Source organism: Typopeltis vanoorti, chromosome 8 (genome assembly GCF_054136105.1).
Source record: "Typopeltis vanoorti isolate ZY-2024b chromosome 8, IOZ_Tvanoo_1.0, whole genome shotgun sequence".
NCBI classification, from domain to species: Eukaryota; Metazoa; Arthropoda; class Arachnida; order Uropygi; family Thelyphonidae; genus Typopeltis; species Typopeltis vanoorti.
This window is the reverse complement of record NC_143556.1, coordinates 115015391-115037008: the sequence shown is the minus strand read 5'-3', so window position 1 is coordinate 115037008 and position 21618 is coordinate 115015391. Positions and strand designations below refer to the sequence as shown.

Genomic DNA, 21618 nt, shown 5'->3' with positions numbered 1-21618 from the left:
GCTGAAAAGCAGATAACGTAATCACTTTCATGGTAAATTTCCAGAGATGAAACTATTGTGGTTTATTCAGATCTGTGGCTGTTAAAAACTAGATATTAAGATATGTTGATTTTTTTAACATGATGTGTTTCATCAGTTGTGTGAGAGAAACTAACCTTATCTTATAAATAAATAAATAAAATGCAGGTATTTTGCATTACATGTCATTAAAACTTAATGATATGGAATATAGGCAGTTAGTCTATTTAGATCTTTGATATTAAATATTGTAATATTTTAATGTTTTAATTTGAACACTAAATGACAGCTATTAAAAAGAGACCTAATTGTATGCAAAGTGTTTTTTATGACATTGCCGTGTTGACAAATTTTTGTACTAATTTTATACTAATTTTTGAATGTTAATAAAGAATGAATTATATAAAGCACAAGAGCCATAAGGAAAGTTTGTGTTAAATAACTTCTGTTTGATATTATTACCTATGTAAAATGACTTCCGTAAAAAAAAAGATACAGAATAGTACTAATCAGTTAATATTTAGGCATCAGGGCTTAGGTATAAATTGTAATTTATTTATCTTTGAATTCTGCTGACAAAAAAATCAAGCTGTGAATATTTTTGATTAGTAGTATAAGGCAGTTTGATGTTTTTGTAATAAAAGATTGCTTTTGGTAAGTTTATCATCAAAATTTTGGGTAAATTTCAGGTAATTTTCATTGACTAGTATGAAACTAGCAACTTGTTTATTGGAATCCTGAAGTGGTTTGAATTAAATTCTAGATTATTGCTTAGTTTAATAATAAATTTATTGGTCGATCGGTAGAGCCTCTGCTACTAATGGCTCAGTTAAGTAAGTTTGAGCACGGTTAGTAGTTGGAAGGGGACCAATCATTCGATGCTGTTGGCACACTCTCCCTCGATGAGTCTTTGGACTCCCTGGAGGTGTAAAATAATAATAATAATAATAATAATTTTACTTAAAGATTCTTATAAAGTCTTGCAACAGATTAATCAAACAGGTTAAATTTTGTAATCTACTTCAGAACTAAGCCTTAGGTTATATCTGCAGATTATAATACTATCCTTCCCTAGACAAAAATGTAGGAAACTAAACTAAACAGAAGTCATAGAAAAATTTTGGAAAGAATGTAGAATATGAATATCATAATGCAATATTATTATTATTATTATAATTACGGCTATTTTGCCTGCTTCAGTTTAGGAGTGCCCTATTTAAATGTCATTGGCTATTTACTCATGGATTCTTAGGGCATTGTAGATGTAAATTTACCAGAAAGTATATGTAGCATAAGGAAGAGAAATTTACACATACCTTTTTCTGGGTGTTGCGGCTTTTCTTCTTTCTGTGATGTCCGAAAACTACCAAGTGTGTGGAGGGGGGGTAGACAATTTGGGAGAATTAAATTAGAAAAACCCGGGTTTTTTTCAGTAATATATATATAAACATATATATTATATTATTATGTTATATAGGGTGGGGAAAAGGTGAAAGGGTTGATTTTTTATATAGGGAGGGGGGGGGAAGGGGTTTTTAGGAGTGCCCCTGTTTAAATGCCATTGGCTATTTACTCATGGATTATTAGGGCATTGTAGATGTAAATTTACCAAAAAGTATATGTAGCATAAGGAAGAGAAATTTACACATACCTTTTTCTGGGTGTTGCGGCTTTTCTTCTTTCTGCGATGTCCGAAAACTACTGAGTGTGTGTGTGGGGGGGGGTAGGCAATTTGGGAGAATTAAATTAGAAAAACCCGGGTTTTTCTAATTTAATTCTTAGTTAAATTCTTAATTAAATAGCCAATGACATTTAAACAGGGGCACTCCTAAACTGAAGCAGGCAAAATAGCCGTAATTATAATAGTTTATTAAGAGGAGTAACATGGGAGTTTTCCCAGAAATAATATACATAATGCAATATGTTTTAAAGGCTACTAGAAAGCTTTCCATTTTTCTCTATATCCTTCTAAGAGTGCAAGTTGACTTATTGGGACAAGAACTTTTTAAGAGAGTTCTTCTTTTCATAGACTGTTTCTTTAATTTCTTGTATTCACCATGAAGTTTTTATATTTCTATCCTTGCAGACATCTCTACCACATGCTTACTTCTTTGAATTAGTTGATGTTTTCTTTGGAGTTTGCCTCCAATAGTTGGTCCTCTCATTTTTATGCCAATAATGTTTGTATGTTGAGTCGATAGCTTGCATATGAGAGTTGTCCAACTTATATTCTCATTTTATGATTTAATTGAATGAAGGTAGCAGCAGGAATTAATCAAATGAGCTTTAATGACCCCAATATTTCTTTTCTCTCTCAAAGATATCATTAAAGATATCTTTGAGAGAGAAAAATTTTTCTGTGTTGTTTATATGCATATAAACAACACAGAAACAAGTGGAGTAGCTTCTTTCTGTTTGATTCTTAGAAGTGTTTCCATAGCATGGATTGCTAGATCTAACTTCAGTCTTAAGTTGAATCTAACTTAAGTCAGTCTTAGATCTAACTAGATCTAAGACTGACTTCTTTTTTCAGTTTGTCCTTAATTAGATAGGTTGCAAATACTTATATATATCTATATGAAACTGAGGAGATGTTGATTGGGGAGCAGCTTAAGGCCATCCAGCTTGAAAGAAGTGCAGAGACTATATTTCTTGAAATTTCTGGCTATTTTTTCTTTAGGTGTCCTGGATATAAGGAATAGTGATAGCTTCACTGTATTCTTTAGGTTATATATTCTCTTTAGGTTATATATTAGGTTATATATATTCTTTAGGTTGAGAGAGCTGTGGTTGAGGGAGGAACAGATATTATGTTAATTCTATTAGAAATGTAGCCATTAGATAAGGTGTAATAAGTAATAGTTGAGTTTAGCTGTGAGAGAAGCCTTGTTAGACAAGTTGATAGCTCTGTCAACTAGGGTTTTTATAATATCACATAGCTGAGGGGAAGGGATACTGAGAAAGTTTGGAAATACCAAGATGTGTGATTGTCTAGAACAGCCAGACTATTGTAATTAACTTTTTTCTGGAGAATTGGATTTTGGGGGTGCTGGTTGTTGTTATTATTTCTTGACCTCCATGTAATCACAAGACTCATCTTTGGAGGTCGATGCTAGCCAACATAAAGTCTGTTGTACTGCTCTTTAAACTCATCCACTGTTTATGCTTTCACCACCCTCTTAAGCAATGCATTCCATGCTTCTACTATGTAAAAACTTACTTCTTACCCTTTTGCACACTACTTTCTTTTGCAACTTTTTCGAGGATGAGCCCTTGTCCTTGTTCTACTATATGAAAAATCTCCCCAGTGTTAATCTGATAATGCTTCAACAGCTTAAATATCTCAGTTATTTTCCCCTCTCCATCTGATATCTACCAAACTTTGTAGTCTACATGGCCTCTGTCTATCCTCATAGTGCAGTCCTCATATCATTTTTGTTATGTCTCTATACTCTTTCCAGAGTTTCTTCATCCCTTCCCCTCAAATTCCATTGACTAGATCTGAGCACAGAAATCCAGATATGGTCTGATCAAAGTTTTATACAATGGGACCAGCACACTTTTATCTCTTGTGGTCAATGTTCTCCTCAACATTGCTGCAATTCTCTGAGATGTCTTCACAACTTTTGTAATATGTACCTGGAACTTTAATAAATCTCTATTCACAATTGCCCCAAGATCCCTTGCTTCTTCCAGTATAATTCCACCAAGTGAGTATGAAGCATCCCTTCTGTAGATCCCAAATTTTAAAACCTTACATTTTGTTGCATTAAAATGACATTCCCATGCCTTTGCTCACCCTTCCAGCTTATTCAAATCCTCTTGAATAGCCAAAACATCAGCACTATTACTAATAATACTCCCAAGCTTCACATCAGGTTAGTGAATTGGATTGTTGATTAGCTCTCTGATAGATATCAGAGAGTTTAATATAGGGGAGCAGTACTTGTTTCAGAGTGTTGGAAGGTTACAAGTGGAGTTCCACAGGGTTCAGTCCTGGGACCATTGCTGTTTAATCATTATGTCAATGATATTGTCACAGGACTAAACAGCAATGGTCCCAGGACTAGACCCTGTGGAACTCCACTTGTAATCTTCTTACACCCAGAAACAGGTACTGCTCCCCCATATTCAACTCTCTGATATCTATCAAAGAGCCAATCACCAATCCAATTCACTAACCTTATATCCAAATCCATATGATGCAACTTAAAATCAACTTATCATGTGGCACCCTGTCAATATGGTCACTTATATTATCAATTATATATCACAAACCAGTCAGTTCAAAGCAGATGATGTTTTCATTCCTTGTATGAACTCTGATATCAGTTTCTTTTTAATGAGAATTATTGGTAAGCGTTTAATTGTAGTAATTGATTATGACTTATTCTTGCAGTTATCAAGTAACAATAACAGAGTTCCTGACAAAGTCAGCAAACTTCCTGAAAAACTAGATGAAGGTTCAACTTGGAGGATAAGTACACTTAGCACTACTTCATCAGCCAGTAGTTCAAGTGAGTATCATCTTCATGTATGGTTACCTAAAAATATATCAGCAGACATGTAATGTTTACTTTTCAGTTATAAAAAAAAGGACTATTAAGTAGGATATCTGTCTTTGATTTACAAAAAAAAACAAAAAAACATGGAAATAATCAGTAGGTCATAAACAAGTACCCTTTTATTCTTAACTCTGACTTAAATTGTCCCATTTACGCTGAAATAGAAATGACAGCAAAGATTAGTTTAACATTACAATACAAAATGTTAGCATGATCCAACCAGAGCAGTTCTGTTATATTAGTTAATAGAACTGCCTATTTGTAGTGCATTCTAAAAATTGTATCTATAGTACATTATAAAAATTGTCAGTCTAGTTGGCCGAGTGAGTAGCATCTCCATTCTGTAGTCCATGCCTTTGAATTCCACTTTGGCATGGATGATTGTACAAATTGAGGTCTAAAATAGGGTTTGGATTATCTTGCCCAGTTAAAGTACGAAATCTGTAATAAACCATTAAATCAGCAGTAAAATCTTTTGTGGGTAAGACTGATATTACAAAGAGAGTGGCGATGTGGAAGAGAGAGAGAGAACATTTCATTGAAAGAAGTGATATTTAATTATGATTAACAGTTTGCTTTACTAGAAAATGTAATCTCTTATGCACTTTAGGCTTTCTAATTCTTTTGACTATATCTTTGATTTTTTGCAGTTTAATTCAGAACAAAAAAAAATAAATAAGATATTTATTTAATTAGGTGATACCATCTAATTGCTAGGTGGTAGATGTCTTTCATCACCTGGTGAAATAACACCACCTTGCTTATTAGAGACCTGAAGCAGCTGCAGCCATGTTTGGTCGCTAGAGCAAGGGTTCCAGCTTCTGTCCCCCCCCCCTGCTCTTCCCACATGCAGTGAAAGTGATACCCTCAATGACATATCATTCTCACTGTATGGGGCTCAGACCCTTCCCTATTCAAGGGTACAGCAGTAAAACAGTTTCACAGGCTGACTGCTGGTTAGTACACTAGACTGAACCAGGTAGTAACAAACCTAGAGGCTTCCCGATCATCTAGCGACAAATCCTGTAATCACATATTTTACCAGTTTGTGACTTGGAGGGATACCAAATACTGTGGCTGCAGGGGGAACTTTCGAGAACACGTATGGACATGAGACTGACTCCCCTCTGTGTGTGGGAGGTATGTTTGCGAGTTTGTCACCTTTCACTGCATGTCCCACTTCCTCACCAAACACAATGAATCACAACCAAAAGAAATGCAGTTCTGATTCAAAAATTCTTCCATGCAAAATAGTTTGAAAACATAAAAACATCAAAAATCCAGCCAAAAAATCATAAAAGACGACAGAAATCCAACCAAACATCCCACCAACACTAATTCTTATCAAAAAAAAAAGTTTCCACATCCACTTCACCAACATCCATGGCTTAAACAGCAATATAAATGATGTGATCTACAACTGATCTTCCACCTATGGACTTAGGCCATGGAAAATTTTGGAGAAACTCATGTGGTTACCCTTGACATTTGAAATGCATATGATCAGGTTTGGCACAGGATCTTGCTCAACCAACTGCGATCCTATGGTCTGCTTTCCTCACTCTGCAACTGGATTGCTAACTTTCTCAGTAGTTGCTCACTACTTGTCATGTGGACAGTTTGCTCTCCTCAGATTTCTCCACCAATGCAGGAGTACCCGAGGGTTCTGTTCTTTCACCCATTTTCTTCCTCTTGTATATAAATGATCTGCCACAGACTTCCAATCCCATCCATAGCTTTGCTGATAACAGTACACTCCATTCCTCCTTTTCATTCAACAAATCCTGTAGTGATGAAGTATTAGAATCCTCAAGATCTACTATGACCAGGGACCTGAATTCAGATCTCCTAGCTGTATCTCAGTGGGGCAAGGACAACCTTATACACTTCAATGCCACCACAACTCAGTTCTGTTCGATGTCCCACAAGATAGAGCTCTCAACCCTCCCTCCCTTTACCTTCAGTAATACTGAGATATCCAAACACGATTTCTCTTCTTGGACTGACCTGCATGTGTGATCTTTCCTGGCACAACCACATTTTGAATATAGCTTCTGCAATAAATCGAATATAGTTTCCGCAAAAAGTACACCAAAAAACTTGGTGTACTTTTTTGCACAGGACACTTCTCAGTACTAACTCTATACAAAGCTCAAATCCACCCAGCCATGGAACATTGCCTCCTATATTTGGAGTGATGCAAAAAATTCTCTCTAAGATTGCTCGATTCTATCCAGAAGAAGGCAATCCAACTAATTAATGATCTGTCTCTCACAGACGTTCAGTTTCTGCCTTGTGCCTCTTCTGCAGATACTTACATGGACAGAGCACTGTTGAATTGGCCCTATTATTCCTCCACTCTCCTCTAAAATCATTAAAACAAGAGCCACCACTAACCGAGCACCCCCTTTTACAGTCCATCTTGAAACTCACCAAATCAACTTCACTGCCTCCTCTTTCATTCCATATATCATATTTGCTGGCGTATAAGACGCATCCCCTTTTTTGTACACATTTTTTAGGAAAAAAACTTTATCACTGAATATTATAATGAATTTACATAATGAAATTCAATAATTTTTTCTTCATATTCAGCTGGCATCTTTTGTGATATTTTTGTTTTAGTCCACATACATAGCTGGTTTCTCTTCATGAATCTTGAACACCATGATGTTGATCCAGTAAAGTTGGTGATCCCTCAGTGGCTATCGCTTTCGCTTGATGAATAATCATTTTTGTAGACACTGAAAGTCCCGCTTTTCTGTGGTGTAAAATCCAAGTATTCAGTTCTGCCTCAAGTTCTGGCCATTTTGCAGTTCCACTTCGTAGGTTATGTTTACTGTGAGTTGCTTTTTTTTTTTTTTTTTAGATCCTCTTCCTGATTCCGCCAAGTTCTTATCATTTTCTCAGTTGGGGTAGTCTGAAATGCCTCTGCAGCCCTGTTTCATGTTCTTTAGCATACGCAATGTAGTTTGTATGCAATATTGTAGCAATGCCAACGTTTTTCAGCCATAATTTGCCAAGAAATTTAGAAAAAATTTAACTGCATATCTGTGATTTAACAGCTGTGATCGTCGATGACAGCGCATGCGCATCCACTGAACTCTACATAACTGGAATGCTCTCACACACCGCAAGGAAGCAAGAAAGAAATTGCGTAACTCAGAACTGAGAAAATTTCCAGAAATGTAAGTACAATAATAAAAAACTGAGTATCGGCTTATAAGACGCACCCTGTTTTTCAGACCTATTTTCAAAGAAAAAAGTGCGTCTTATATGCCAGCAAATATGGTACTTCTGTCCTTTGAAATAGCGTCCCTCACTCTGCCTTCACCAAAGATTACAACTGTCAGCTGTTCAAGCAAAATGTGAACACACTTCTCTTCTATTCCTCTTGCTCACACACAGCACTAATGTGCTATAGGTCTTGTGGCCTTTCGTGTGTAGATCAGATATATATATATATGAAAAAACAATTTTTTTTAAACATGAGTTGCTAATTTTTCACTGCTTTATGCCCAGTATATTCAAAGCACAAACAGTTTATCACAGTATTTAAACAGCAACAATTAATTAATGTTAGGAATGGTTTAAAATTGTAATAGATAATGCAAAGGACTGATGTCATTTGGCATCATCTATTGTTGGATAAAGAGAAGTTTTACAAGTATTAATTCATTGCTAAAATGACTGTCTCCCATATTTTTGGCATATTGATACAGCTGTAATTGTTGATTTTTTAGGAATGTTTCATAGCTGCTGCTGACTTCAAAAACAGTCTCGCTCTCTCTCTGAATTGTAATGACCTATGCAGCACTTTTTTTTTAATGTAATCCTGTATGAAGTGGGGAGGGGATGTCCAGAGCAGGGTCTACATCATCTACATACATAGACTTGCCATCACAGTGGTATTTCTTATCTTTCCTTAGGCAGAAATCAATAGATCTTCCTGTCTATCCATAGTACAGGGCACTTCATGTACTCTTGGGTGTGATAAAGGATAGAGTTTATGTTTAGATAAATGGATGATGGTTGGTTGGTAGTTTGACATATCATTTGAATGTGATGTTTGGTGTTAATGTTTATTAAGTACTCTAGATATCTTTCAGATGTGCCCTGACGTGGTCTTGTGTATTGGAGACATTTAATATTTTATCTGTTTTTTTGGGGATTATAGTCACTGGTTAAAATACATGGCAGAGGTAGGCAAGTTCAATGTTAAAATCAGTATCATTGGAATAGATATCCTTGGCTCAGCACGTTAGCATTTTTAGGATACCATACTGTCCATTTTGTTAAGTTGGATAATGAAGATGATGAAGAGATTGATTGTGTTGGTCTGTGTTGTCTTTTTATAAATAGAAAAAGATAATGAACCATTTGACAGATGTGTGACTAGTGTGTCTAGGAAGGGAAGACAGTTATTTGATTCTTTTTCCTGCTATGAAGTGGATTTTTGAATTGGCTGGTTAAATGCATTAAACTATATCTAATGTGTCATATGGCCAAATAGAAAATCACCGGTTTGAAGATTTAAGCATTATGTGTGGAAATTGGCTAAAGGGGTGGGAAAACTCATTTCTTTCCCATCAGATGTTCATAAATTTTTCTTTTTCATGTGAAATAATAAGCATGTACTGTAAATTTGATAATGTCTGGGGGGGGGGTAAATGAGACTATCAAATCATGGGTCTCAAGTAGTTGTACATCATAAATAGTGAAATGAATGATATTAAAGCTAATGATTATGTCTGAACTTTTTTTTTAGGATATGGTTTTTTATAATATAGTTTTAGTGAACAGAATTTTTTATAAAGGAAGAGGTGTTACTTCTGAGAGGGCAAGCGATTTTGCCAACTTTCATTGATTTTGCATAGGGGGATATCTGGTTTGTGAATTTTTTGGTGCTCTATATATTCTGGTGGCTTTAAATTCAAAAGAATAAAGTTTAGAAGTTTATTCTTTTGTGTATTAGTAGGATCTTGATCTGTAATTTTCTATGTAGAACAATCTTGCGGGAGGTTATGCATTTTGTTATTATATTCTGTTTGATTCATTATAACAGTAGCATTATCTGTTTTTGCTTTGGTTATAACAGTGTTCCTGTTACTATATAGCTTTATTAAGGCTATAATTTCTTTATTTATATGGAATATTGCTTTTGGGTGGTTTGGGTTTGGTCAGGATGTTTGGTAAATCCAAACAAATGTTACTGGCTGTTATAATAGGATATTGAATTCAGCACTGTACTCAAAAATAATCTTACTTAGATTCTAGTCAAAACGTATGTCACTGCATCTAAAGTTATATGTTTCTGCTACAACTTGCATTTACTGCAAATATATGAAATTATATGGTTGACTACCATATACTCCTCATGTGTCATCATGACATGCTAGATATCTTGCACAAGATATACTCACATTTTCTACTTCTCTCACAGTTTCTCTCCTAACTCATGCTTATGCCATATGTTCTGTCTCTCTTTCACTCTCTAAGTAGTTTTTAACTTTTTTGCCTATTACTGATGATGATGTTATGTAAACCACAGCATAAAGCGAGCAATATGTGTACTTTAAATATGATTAGAAATAAAGATAAAATACTACATAACATGAAATTATGAAAGAAAACACTGTAATATTCCCTCTTGAGGGATGGGTACTTGGGAGAAGGGGGACGACATCAGGTAATGCTGAGCCCAGTGGAATCTAGAGTGGATAATGCTGGGTATAGAAACAGTGGCATTTTTATGCTTCATACTAATGCTAAGAGTATCCAGAATAAAGGAGAGGAATTGGTGGCGGTGATAGCATCAGCCTGGCCAAAGATTATTGGGATCACTGAGATGTGGTTGACAGAAGAGGATATAATAACAGGAATAGAATTATTATTATTACATTGTTAGCTTTATGGTTAGCAGGATACAGCATTTTTTGGTAGGATAGAAAGGGAAAACGTGGTGGTGGAGTACTGCTTATGATAAGTGACGACTTATGTCCTCTAAGAGTGGAGGCTTTGGAAGGCAGTGACACTAATGATTTTGAAAGCATATAGTGTGAGATAGAGGTGGACAAGACAGGATATTTAGTGGGATGTTGCTACAAACCAAGGAGCACAGAGGATGGGGACCAGGAGATGTTTAGACAGTTGAGCTTGGCAAGTGCAAGAAGAATGATTATTATGGGAGATTTTAACTACAGCAGTATAAATTGGGGAGAGGAAGATGCATGTAGCAATAAGGGAATGGAATTTCTAGAATTCTTGAGGGACAAATGTCTTAGGCAACATGTAATAGATGGAACAAGAGGTTCAACAGTTTTGGATTTGGTCATAGCATCAGAAGAGTTGATAATAACTGAGATGACATCTCTCCCACCAGTTGGAGAGAATGACCACGTGATTTTGACTTGGAAGATAAATAGACATGCAGGAGTATCAAAGAGACAGGAACATATGCGGAATTATAAGGCAGGTGATTATAATAATCTTAGACATGAACCTGGGTAAGTTTCATGGAGGAAGGAATTGGAAGGCCGGGATATTATTAGTGCTTGGGAAATTGTGAAGGAATATTTGTTAGCAGCAATAGTAAGCTGTATTCCACAAGTGAAGAAGAGGACACAATTAGGAGTAAAGTGGATGACAAACAATACTAAACAGGAATTGCATGCGAAAAAGAGGCTATAGAAGAGATATAAGGAGACAGGTGAAGAGCAGATGCATGAAGAATATAAGATACAGGCCAGGATAATGACTAGTATGGTAATGAAGGTGAAACTGGAATATGAAAAGAGCTTGCCCTAAGATTCAAAGAAAATCCTAAGAAATTTTTTAGCTATGTGGCCAGTAGGAGGAGAAAGGATTGTGGAAGAATGACATTCTGGGATAAAAATGGGAATAGAGTGAATGCAGAGGACATAGCGGAATTGTTCAATGAATGCTTTATTGGAGTATTTCATCCTGGAGGAGTAAATTTTAATACTAGAGGGATAGGGCAAGTTTGAGGTTTAGAGGTGCAGGAGGAGAGTGTGTTCCAAATACTGAGTACTCTGGATGTCAGTAAAGCTGTGGGATTGGATAGTATTTCACCATGAGTTTTGAGAGAATGTGCTAAAGAACTGACAGCTCCTTTGACCTGGCTTTTCAATGAAAGTCTGGGTGCAGGAAAGATGACCAGGGAATGGAAGGAAGGTAAGATAGTGCCATTGCATAATGGCAGAAGCAGACTGGAAGTGTCTAATTATGGGCCAGTTTGTGTGTTATCAGTCGTTTTTAAGATCTTGGAGAAATTAGTGAGGGACCATATACAGTATTGGGCAGATGAGGGTAATGTTATCTGTGAGAGTCAACATGGATTTGTGAAGGGATGCTCTTGTTTTATTAATATGCTAGCCTTTTATAATAAAGTTACAAGAGCAGTAGATGAGGGAAAGGCATATTCTGCAATTTTCTTGGATTTAGCGAAGGCATTTGACAGGGTGCCACATGATAAGCTGATATTTAAGTTGCAGCACATGGGTTTGGATGTCAGGTTAGTCAACTGGATTCAGGATTGGCTGTCCGATAGGTATCAGAGAGTTGTGTATAATGGGTTAATTTCAAGGAGGCACAAGGTTACAAGTGGGGACCCACAGGGCTCAGTACTGGGACCTATATTGTGTAACCTTTATATCAATGACAAACATGTTTGCCATCTGTGTACATACCATATCATACCATCCTTTAAGTCACTCAGTTGCTTATCATACCTTATACAATTTCTGGAATGATTTGTTGTTCTTGTCCCCCCCCCCTCCACCTCCAATTTTTGTAAAATTCCTAATATTTATGTGCTAAGCTCATTTCAGTAATTTGTCTCAATCATATCTTTCCTTTTTTCTGTCTACTAGGCTCCATGGATGCCCCCCCCTCCCTCCCTATCAGCCTGTATTCTTCAAAACTTTTTCTTTTGTCATCATCATCAAATTCCTGCCATGTACCCTCAAGGGGGTGTACAGGATATGATAGTACTACATGAAAAAAAATTACATCATTATTAATTTCCTATCTACAATTCTCCTCCAAATCAGTCTGTTACTTGTCAAGACTCCAACATTATCAGATCTTATATTTCTATCGTCTAAGGCACTTTGTACCGTATCAATCCACCTGTATCTTGGTCTTCCTCTGGGCCCATTCTGTTTAAGTGACCATACCACCTGAGATTAGCTCTGCTAACGCATTCCTGGATGCTGACAATGTCAAGTTCTTTCCTAATATCCTCGTTTTTAATATGATATTGCCATTGATGCCATCTGTTCACGCCTCTAATCTTTCTCAGGACTCTCATATCTGCGGTCTCTAGTCTTTGGTCAAGTGTTTTACTTCTGACCCAGCTCTCAGATCCATAAGTTAAAACTGGTTTGAATACCGTCTTGTATACAGCTAATTTAGTGTTCTGACTAATTTCTCTCTTATTCCATATGAATTTATTCAATTGACTTCCCACCATACCAGCTTTGCTGATTCTGTTGTCTATTTCCATATTTAATTTACCATCTTCACTAAAAATCGTGCCTAAATAGCTGAAATGTTTTACTTGTTCCACAGGTTCTCCACTCACAACACAGTTGACATTTTCAATGATTCTGCCTATTTTCATTGTCTTTGTCTTTTTATTGCTGACCTTCATACCATATCTATTACAAAAATTATTCAATTCAGTCAGGGAATCTTGCAGACTTGTAGCGGATTTATTTAGAAGTATAACATCATCTGCATAAAGCAAAGAGCTGAAATTAGCATCTCCAATTTTGATATCATATTTAATACCACTTTCCTTCATAATGTAATCCATATAGAAAATGAATAACAGAGGGGATAATGTACATCCTTGTCTCACCCAGATTTAACATTAAACCATCTTCCTGTACTTCCTTGAATTCTAACTGCTGACTTACAACTCAAATAAAGACACAGTATTGCTTGATATAATGCCCCATTGACACCATATAACTGCAGCATATTGAATAGCTTCTTTCTTTCTTGGCACCTTGTCATATGCCTTTTCCAAATCGACAAAACTTTATTATTATTATTATTATTATTCAGGCCTCCAAGGAGTCAAAAGACTCATCGAGGGAGGTCCTTTCTAAGACAAAGTCTGTCAAGACTCATCGAGGGGAAGTCCCCCTCTGAGAAACACAAAGTTTATCATACCACTCCTTAAACCCACTGACCGTTCTCACTCCCACCACTCCATCAGGCAATGCATTCCACGGCTCAACCACCCTCCACACAAAGAAACCACTCCTTACCCTCTTGCTCACAGTTTCCTTTCGTAACTTCCAGGGATGGCCTCTTGTCATCACTCCTTCCCGCTGATCAACCAAGCGAAAGAACTCCCCAGTGTCAACCCTGTAACCACCTCTCAACAGTTTAAAAGTCTCAATCATATCACCTCTCCTTCTTCTATCCACCAAACTCTGCAGTCCACATTCTCTCAGCCGATCCTCATAACTATCCTTGCACAGTCCTGAAACCATCTTTGTCATCCGTCTTTGTATCCTTTCCACGGTTAATTTATCCCCTTCAAATCCTGGGGACCAAATCTGAGAACAATAGTCCAAGTGTGGTCTGATCAGAGACTTATACAACGGAATGATAACCCTCTTATCTCTGCAGGTCAGTGTCCTTCTCATAATAGCAGCAATCCTCTGTGTTACCTTCACCACCTTTGCAATATGTCCCCTAAACTTCAGGTTTCTATCAATCATCAACCCCAGATCTCTTGTCTCCCCTACTTCCTCCAGTATAACTCCTCCCATAGAGTATGCAGCATCCCATCGATGTTTCCCAAACCTCAAGACCTTGCATTTTGCTGCATTAAACTGACACCCCCATTCATTTGCCCATATATCTAGCTTATTTAAATCCTCTTGCAGGGCTACCACATCTGCACTATTACTAATAATCCTTCCAAGCTTCGCATCATCCGCAAACAACTGAATATCCCCCTGCAATCCACTGGCTATGTCATTGATATAAAGGTTAAACAATATAGGTCCTAGTACTGAGCCCTGTGGGACCCCACTTGTAACCCTCTGCCTCCTGGAAACTGCTCCACCATACACAACTCTCTGATACCTATCAGACAGCCAATCCTGAATCCAGTTGACCAATCTGACATCCAGACCCATGTGCTGCAACTTAAATATCAGCTTATCATGTGGCACCCTGTCAAATGCCTTCGCCAAGTCTAAGAAAATTGCAGTATATGCCTTTCCCTCATCTAATGCTCTTGTAACTTTATTATAAAAGGCTAGCATATTGCTAAAACAAGAGCGTCCTTTCACAAATCCATGTTGATTCTCACAGATAACATTACCCTCATCTGCCCAATGCTGTACACGGTCCCTCACTACTTTCTCCAAGATCTTAACAACTACTGATGACACACAGACTGGCCTATAATTAGACACTTCCAGTCTGTTACCACCCTTATGCAATGGCACTATCTTACCTTCCTTCCATTCCCTGGGCACCTTTGCCAAAGCCAGACTTTCATTGAAAAGCCACGTTAAAGGTATTATCGTCAATTCCCTAGCACATTCTCTCAAAACTCGTGGTGAAATACCATCCAGTCCCACAGCTTTACTGACATCCAGAGTACTCAGTATCTGAAACACACTCTCCTCCTGTACCTCCAGACCTCGTACCAGTCCTATCCCTCTAGCATTAAAACTGACTCCTCTAGGATGAAATACTCCAATAAAGTGTTCATTGAACAATTCCACTATGTCCTCTGCATCAGTCACTCTATTCCCATTTTTATCCCACAATATCATTCTTCCACAGTCATTTCTCCTCCTACTGGCCACATAGCTAAAAAATTCCCTAGGATTTTCTTTGGATCTTAGGGCCAATCTCCTCTCATATTCCAGTTTCGCTTTCCTTACCACACGAGTCACTCTTCTGGCCTGTGTCTTATATTCCTCATGCATCTCTTCACCTGTCTCCTTATATCTCTTCCATAGCCTCTTTTTCGCATGCAATTCCTGTTTAATATTGTTTGTCATCCACTTTACTCCAAATTGCGCCCTCTTCTTCACTCGTGGTATACAACTTACCATTGCTGATAACAAATATTCTTTCACAATTTCCCACGCACTGGTGATATCCCGGCCTTCCAATTCCTCCCTCCATGAAACTTCCCGAAGTTGACGTCTAAGACTATTATAATCACCTGCCTTATAATTCCACATAAGTTCCCGTCTCTTTGATACTCCTGCATGTCTATTCATTTTCCAAGTCAAAACCATATGGTCACTCTCTCCAACTGGTGGGAGAGACGTCAACTCAGTTATTATCAACTCTTCTGATGCTATAACCAAATCCAAAATTTTTGAACCTCTTGTTCCCTCTGTTACATGTTGCCTAAGACATTTGTCCCTCAAGAATTCTAGAAATTCCATTCCCCTATTGTTACATGCATCTTCCTCTCTCCAATTTATACTACTGAAGTTAAAATCTCCCATAACAATCATTCTTCTTGCACTTGCTAAACTTAGCTGTCTAAACATCTCCTGGTCCCCATCCTCTGTGCTCCAGGGTCTGTAGCAACACCCCACTAAATATCCTGTCTTGCCTACCTCTACCTCACACCATACGCTCTCAAAATCATTTGTCTCACTTCCTTCCAAATTCTCCACTCTTAGAGGACATAGGTCATCACTTATCATAAGCAGCACCCCACCACCACGCTTTCCCCTCCTATCCTGGCGAAAAATGCTATACCCAGTGACTTCTATTTCTGTTTTTATATCCCCTTCTGTCAACCACATCTCAGTGATCGCAATAATTTTTGGCCAGGCTGATGCTATCTGCGCCACCAATTCCTCTCCCTTATTCCGGATACTCCTGGCATTAGTATACAGCATATAAATGCCATTGTTTCTATACCCAGCATTATCCCTTCTAGACTCCACTGGGCTCAGTCTTACCTGACATTGTCTCCCTTCTCCCAAGTATCCATTCCCACAAGAGGCCACCCCTGCTATCATCCTCCCTGGGACACACTGACTCGTTCAGAACAGCAATCTCTCCAGATGCCTACGTCCTTCCTCATTCAAATGCAAACGGTCTCTCGCAAACAACTCCTCTCTTTCCTCAAACGCACTCCAAGCATCCACATATACCAGTCCTCTCTTGTCACACATTCTCGCTATTATGCCATTCAATATCACCGCTCTTCTGCTCAGCTCATCATTATCATACCTAGGCAACACGCACACTATTTTTCCTCTCTCTGTCTTCTTCCGTACAGTCTCAAGCAAAAATCTCATATCTCTCGCTGCCCGACTTACATTACCACTCAAGTCATTCGTTCCTACCATCACAATCATCTCATCCACCCTTTCACTTCTCTTAATTGCCATAGCCACCCTTTCTATTGTTCCTCCTGGCAAACACTCCTCACGCATCCTATCCTGAACACCACGGATCATTGAGTCACCATACATTATACCTCTTACCATTCCATCGCTCCTATTGTTTCCATTCTCTCCTCTTCTTTCATTCCCATACCTCTCTCTTCTACTGTTTCCATTCTCTCCTCTTCTAGCACTCCCATACATCTCTCTCATTTCCTCTCTCCTACTGTTTCCATTTTCTCCACTTCTAGCACTTCCATATCCCTCTCTCATTCTGTCTCTCCTACTACTGTTTCCATCCGCTCGTCTTCTAGCATTCCCATACCTCTCTCTCATTCCATCTCTCCTACCGTTTCCATTCTCTCCTCTTCTAGCACTTCCATATCTCTCTCTCATTCCGTCTCTCCTACTGTTTTCATCCTCTCGTCTGCTAGCATTCCCATACCTCTCTCTCATTCCTTCTCTTCTACTGTTTCCAATCTCTCCTCTTCTAGCACCCCCATACCTCTCACTCATACTCCTTAAATTCTCTCTCTCTCCTACTCTGATTCGCCTTGCATTCATCTCTTCCATTCTCCTAATCTTATCTTTCATACTTCTGCTCTCATTCACTAGACATTCCACCTCCTCTTTCAACTCATCTATCTCCCGCTGCAGGTCAGTCACTCTTAATTTAAATACAGATCTTTGTTATATTAGCATGCTTTTTCTACTATTTGTCGTAAAGTGAAGATCTGATCCTGACAGCCTCTATTTGGCCTGAATCCAGCTTGTTGTTCACCAAGTTTTCTTCCACAATTCTTCTCAACCGTTTCTCAAGTATACTTGCATAGATCTTGCCAGGAACACTTAGCAAGGAAATACCTCTGTAATTCTCACATTCAGTTTTATTTCCCTTTTTATATATGGGTACTATGAGAGCTCTACTCCAATCATCGGGAATTCGTCCCTCTGTCCAGGCTTTCTGAACTATGCAGTGCAGCCACTGTAAGACTTTTACCACCATACTTCAGCATTTCTGGTCAAATATCATCTACTCCTGCTGCCTTTCCACATTTCAAGCCTTTGATGGCTTTTTCTACTTCAAGTATGGATATGTATTCCTGACTTCATGCCTGGTCAGTGTTTTTTACCACTGTGCTGTCATCACTGCTTGTTTCATTTAGCAGTTTTTCAAAGTAATTACTCCATACTTCAAGGATATCTTTTTCTCCCGTTTTCATGTCACCTTTATCATCTCTAACTCCTTTTACAGCACTCTTTCCTCCATTCCTGAGCTTCTTCAACAACCTCCAGAATATTTTGCCACCCTCTTGATATTTATTTTCTATGTTCTTGCCAAAGTCTTCCCGTGACTTTTGTTTATCTAGTTTTACACAGTGTTTAACATTCTTGCATTTGTCTCTGTATTCTCTAAGAGCACAAGCTGACTTATTTGACAGGAACTTTTGATATGCTTTCTTCTTTTCCTTCACTGCCTCTTTAACTTCTTGTGTCCACCAGGGAGTTCTGATTTTTTTATCCTTGCAGACAACCTCACCACATGCCTCTCTGGCTGAATCAATCAGGGTTTTCTTCAAGGCTTGCTACTGAATTTCCAAGGTTTGGTTCCTGTTCTCAAACTCTTTCATTTTTTCTTCAATAAACTTTGTGTATTTTAGTCTACATTCACATCTGAGAGCTGCTCAACTTTTATTCGCTTTAAAACTTTCTTACATGTTATTCTTTTCAATATGAAATTCAATTTTATCTTGCTCAAGACTAAATAGTGATCACTTCCAATTTCAAATCCTCTGTACACTCTGGTGTCCTGCACCAGGGAGAAAACATCACTATCAATAATAACATAATCAATGAGACTTTTCTTATTCCTAGCCTCTTCTCTCCATGTGAATTTGTGCACATTTTTATGTTGGAACATGGTGTTAGTAATAACCAGTCCATTTCCTGAGCAGAATTCCAACAGATATTTGCCATTATTATTAGCTTTGCTCTTTTCTCCAAATTTTCCCAAAATATTTTTGTATGTCTCACAATCATTTCCTACTCTGCTATTTAGATTCCCAACAAGGACCAACTTTTCATTTTTCATTGTGTCAGTTGCTTTTTCTAAAGCCTCAAAACATTCCCATACTTACCTTAGTAGAACCTTGTGTGGGACCATAGGCACAAATAAGTCTCATTGTCCAGTTCCCCATTTCTCATATTTGCCCACATTACTCTACTTGAGACTGACTGCCATTCAAGAAGATTAGCCTCATATTTTGTGTTGAATACTATAGCCACTCCTTCTTTTCCTTGATTGTCATTGCCTGAATATAACATTTTGTATTTATTGCTCAGAAAGATCTCACCAGTTTTGGTCTTTTTTGTTTTGGTCACCCCTATTATGTCGATCTGGTACTTATCTAATTCCTCAGCTAGCTCCATTTCTTTGCCATTCAGGCTTCTTACGTTGATAGTACCGATCTTTAACTCTGGTGATGTTGAGTTGGGGTTTGTTTTCAGATTTGTTCCAGTAGCTGACTTTTCGCTGTTTGCCCTGGTTCCCTGGCGAAAACAACGGGGGCCTTGTTTAACCGAGCGACACCCCAGCTGGCATGAAATTTTGTCATGTTGTACCATCATTTTTTATTTTGGTTTAACCAATAAGAATACAATTTGGTCGGCTAAATCCCAAATTGCCAGCCCATCCTCGTTCGTTCAGTATCCAAGTAGATACTCAACAGGGTGCACCACGAGAAGGTGAGGATTGGACATTAGGTCAGAAGCCCTGGTCGGTTCTCCGCATTCCTTTAAAGGCTATGTGGAGGTCTCCTCTCAGTTATACAGCTTTGACCCTTAAGCACCCCTTTTTCTTTTGTAGAATCTGGATAATCAGATTCAGCATATAGTAGTTATATTAACTACTAATCCCTACTATTCCATGGCATTGTTCTAGGTTATCTCTTAAGTTTATTGTTTTCTAATCTCTAGTTCCATATATGGAGTCTCTGTAGCTCAGTTGGTATAGATGAAGCCCTTTGGTCAGAAAGACCTGGCTTTGATTCCTATACAGGTCTTTATCATCTTTATCGGGTGTTTTTTGACTAAAAGTGAGTTAGCCAGTCTCATATGGAGGTGAAGCTTTTTTTCTGGAAACTTGGGTTTTTCATCTCTCAAAACAGACAAACTGGCCCCATGCACACATGACTATAGTCATAAATAATTAGGGCAAGAAAAACAATGGGAAACCACCTTGTTTCTTAATCATTCCATGGTAAAATAGCATACTGCTATCCAAACAACTATAAGGTTGAGGACTAAACAACAACAACGAATTCTATGTATATATATCTCTTTTTCTCCTCCCCTCAGATGTCATCATATTCATATACTTATGCACCATGTGGAGCCAGATTCAGATATTTCATATGCTGTCATATCCTCCAGAATTATTTTCAAATCTAAAAAATATCTGTCTTTATATTCTTGTAATAGTTGGTTGCCTAATATAATTTTCCCTTAACATTCCAGTAAATCACTTCTTTTTAATTCACTAAGCTAGTCCTTCCTTCTGCTATATTACTATAGTTGACATCTCTGTAATGATCACTAATACCTGTGAATACCACATTCTCATGCAATCCATGAGAGCATGGTGGCTGCAGAGAATGTAAGTGCATTCTAGGACACAGTATAATGAGCTGTGTGTGTGACAGATTATCCATGATGAGTCTTTGACTCCATGGAGATCTGATGATAATAATAATGCAGCATTTCCAGACTTTTTAATGCATGCTTTTCTCTTCATTGTCATCATCTATATTTCCAAGTCTATAGCAAAACCATAATAAATATCTTATTCTGCTCACTTCATCTACACATTCACTACATTATATACTTTCAAAGCTGCTGTCAGTATTTCCTTTTTGATTCTTTGCTCCCAATGTATGTAATTCTTCTGCTGTCTTTCTCTCCTGTGATTACAGAATATTCTTTACTATTTAGTTTTTAGGGGTTTTTTTTTTTTTCCCAATCAGTACTACAGGTAATTTTTGAACGAAGTGAATTATGTTTCCACAAAACATTTTTCTTCCTTCTTTTACCACTTTATCTCTTTCTTCAGTTTTCAAAATCTGGTTGATAGGAAGAGGAAGGAAGATATAATAGAGACATAAGTTGGTAAGGGATTTTTATCAGATTAACATGCAAGAGGTTTTTCATGGAATGGTGGGAGATGGCAGAAAAATAACGTAATCTCTGGACACTGTATAAGGAAGGTGTGAGAAGCAGATTTTTTGCATAAAGAGTGGTGAATGAAAGAGTGGTGAAAACATTACATGAGTGTGGTAGCTGCAGAGAATGTAAGTGCATTTTAAGACACAGTATGATGAGCTGTGTGTGTGAATGTGTGTGAGAGAGAGAAAGAGAGAGATTTTCCATGATGAATCTTTGATTCCATCGAGATCTGATGATCATAATAATAATAATGCAGCATTTACAGACTTGACTTGAAGTAGCCATTCTGTTCTTGCTCACTAGTCTCTTTTATAATCCATAAATTACATACATGAATCCATTATATTAGTTTTAAGTAATTTTTGCATTTAGTACTAAATTATAGATATTTAACAGTGAAT

General features: G+C 37.6%; 1 protein-coding gene across 5 annotated transcripts in view; it reads left to right on the top strand.

Moving 5' to 3' along the window:
* Positions 1 to 21618, top strand: part of LOC150104296 (uncharacterized) — a 273534-nt gene that overhangs the window by 225855 nt on the left and 26061 nt on the right. For all 5 annotated transcript variants that reach the window (XM_090396904.1, XM_090396903.1, XM_090396902.1 and 2 more), the window contains exon 11: positions 4418 to 4535. In XM_090396904.1, coding sequence (XP_090253030.1) covers positions 4418 to 4535 — 118 coding nt within the window. The remainder of the gene's footprint in view (positions 1 to 4417; positions 4536 to 21618) is intronic.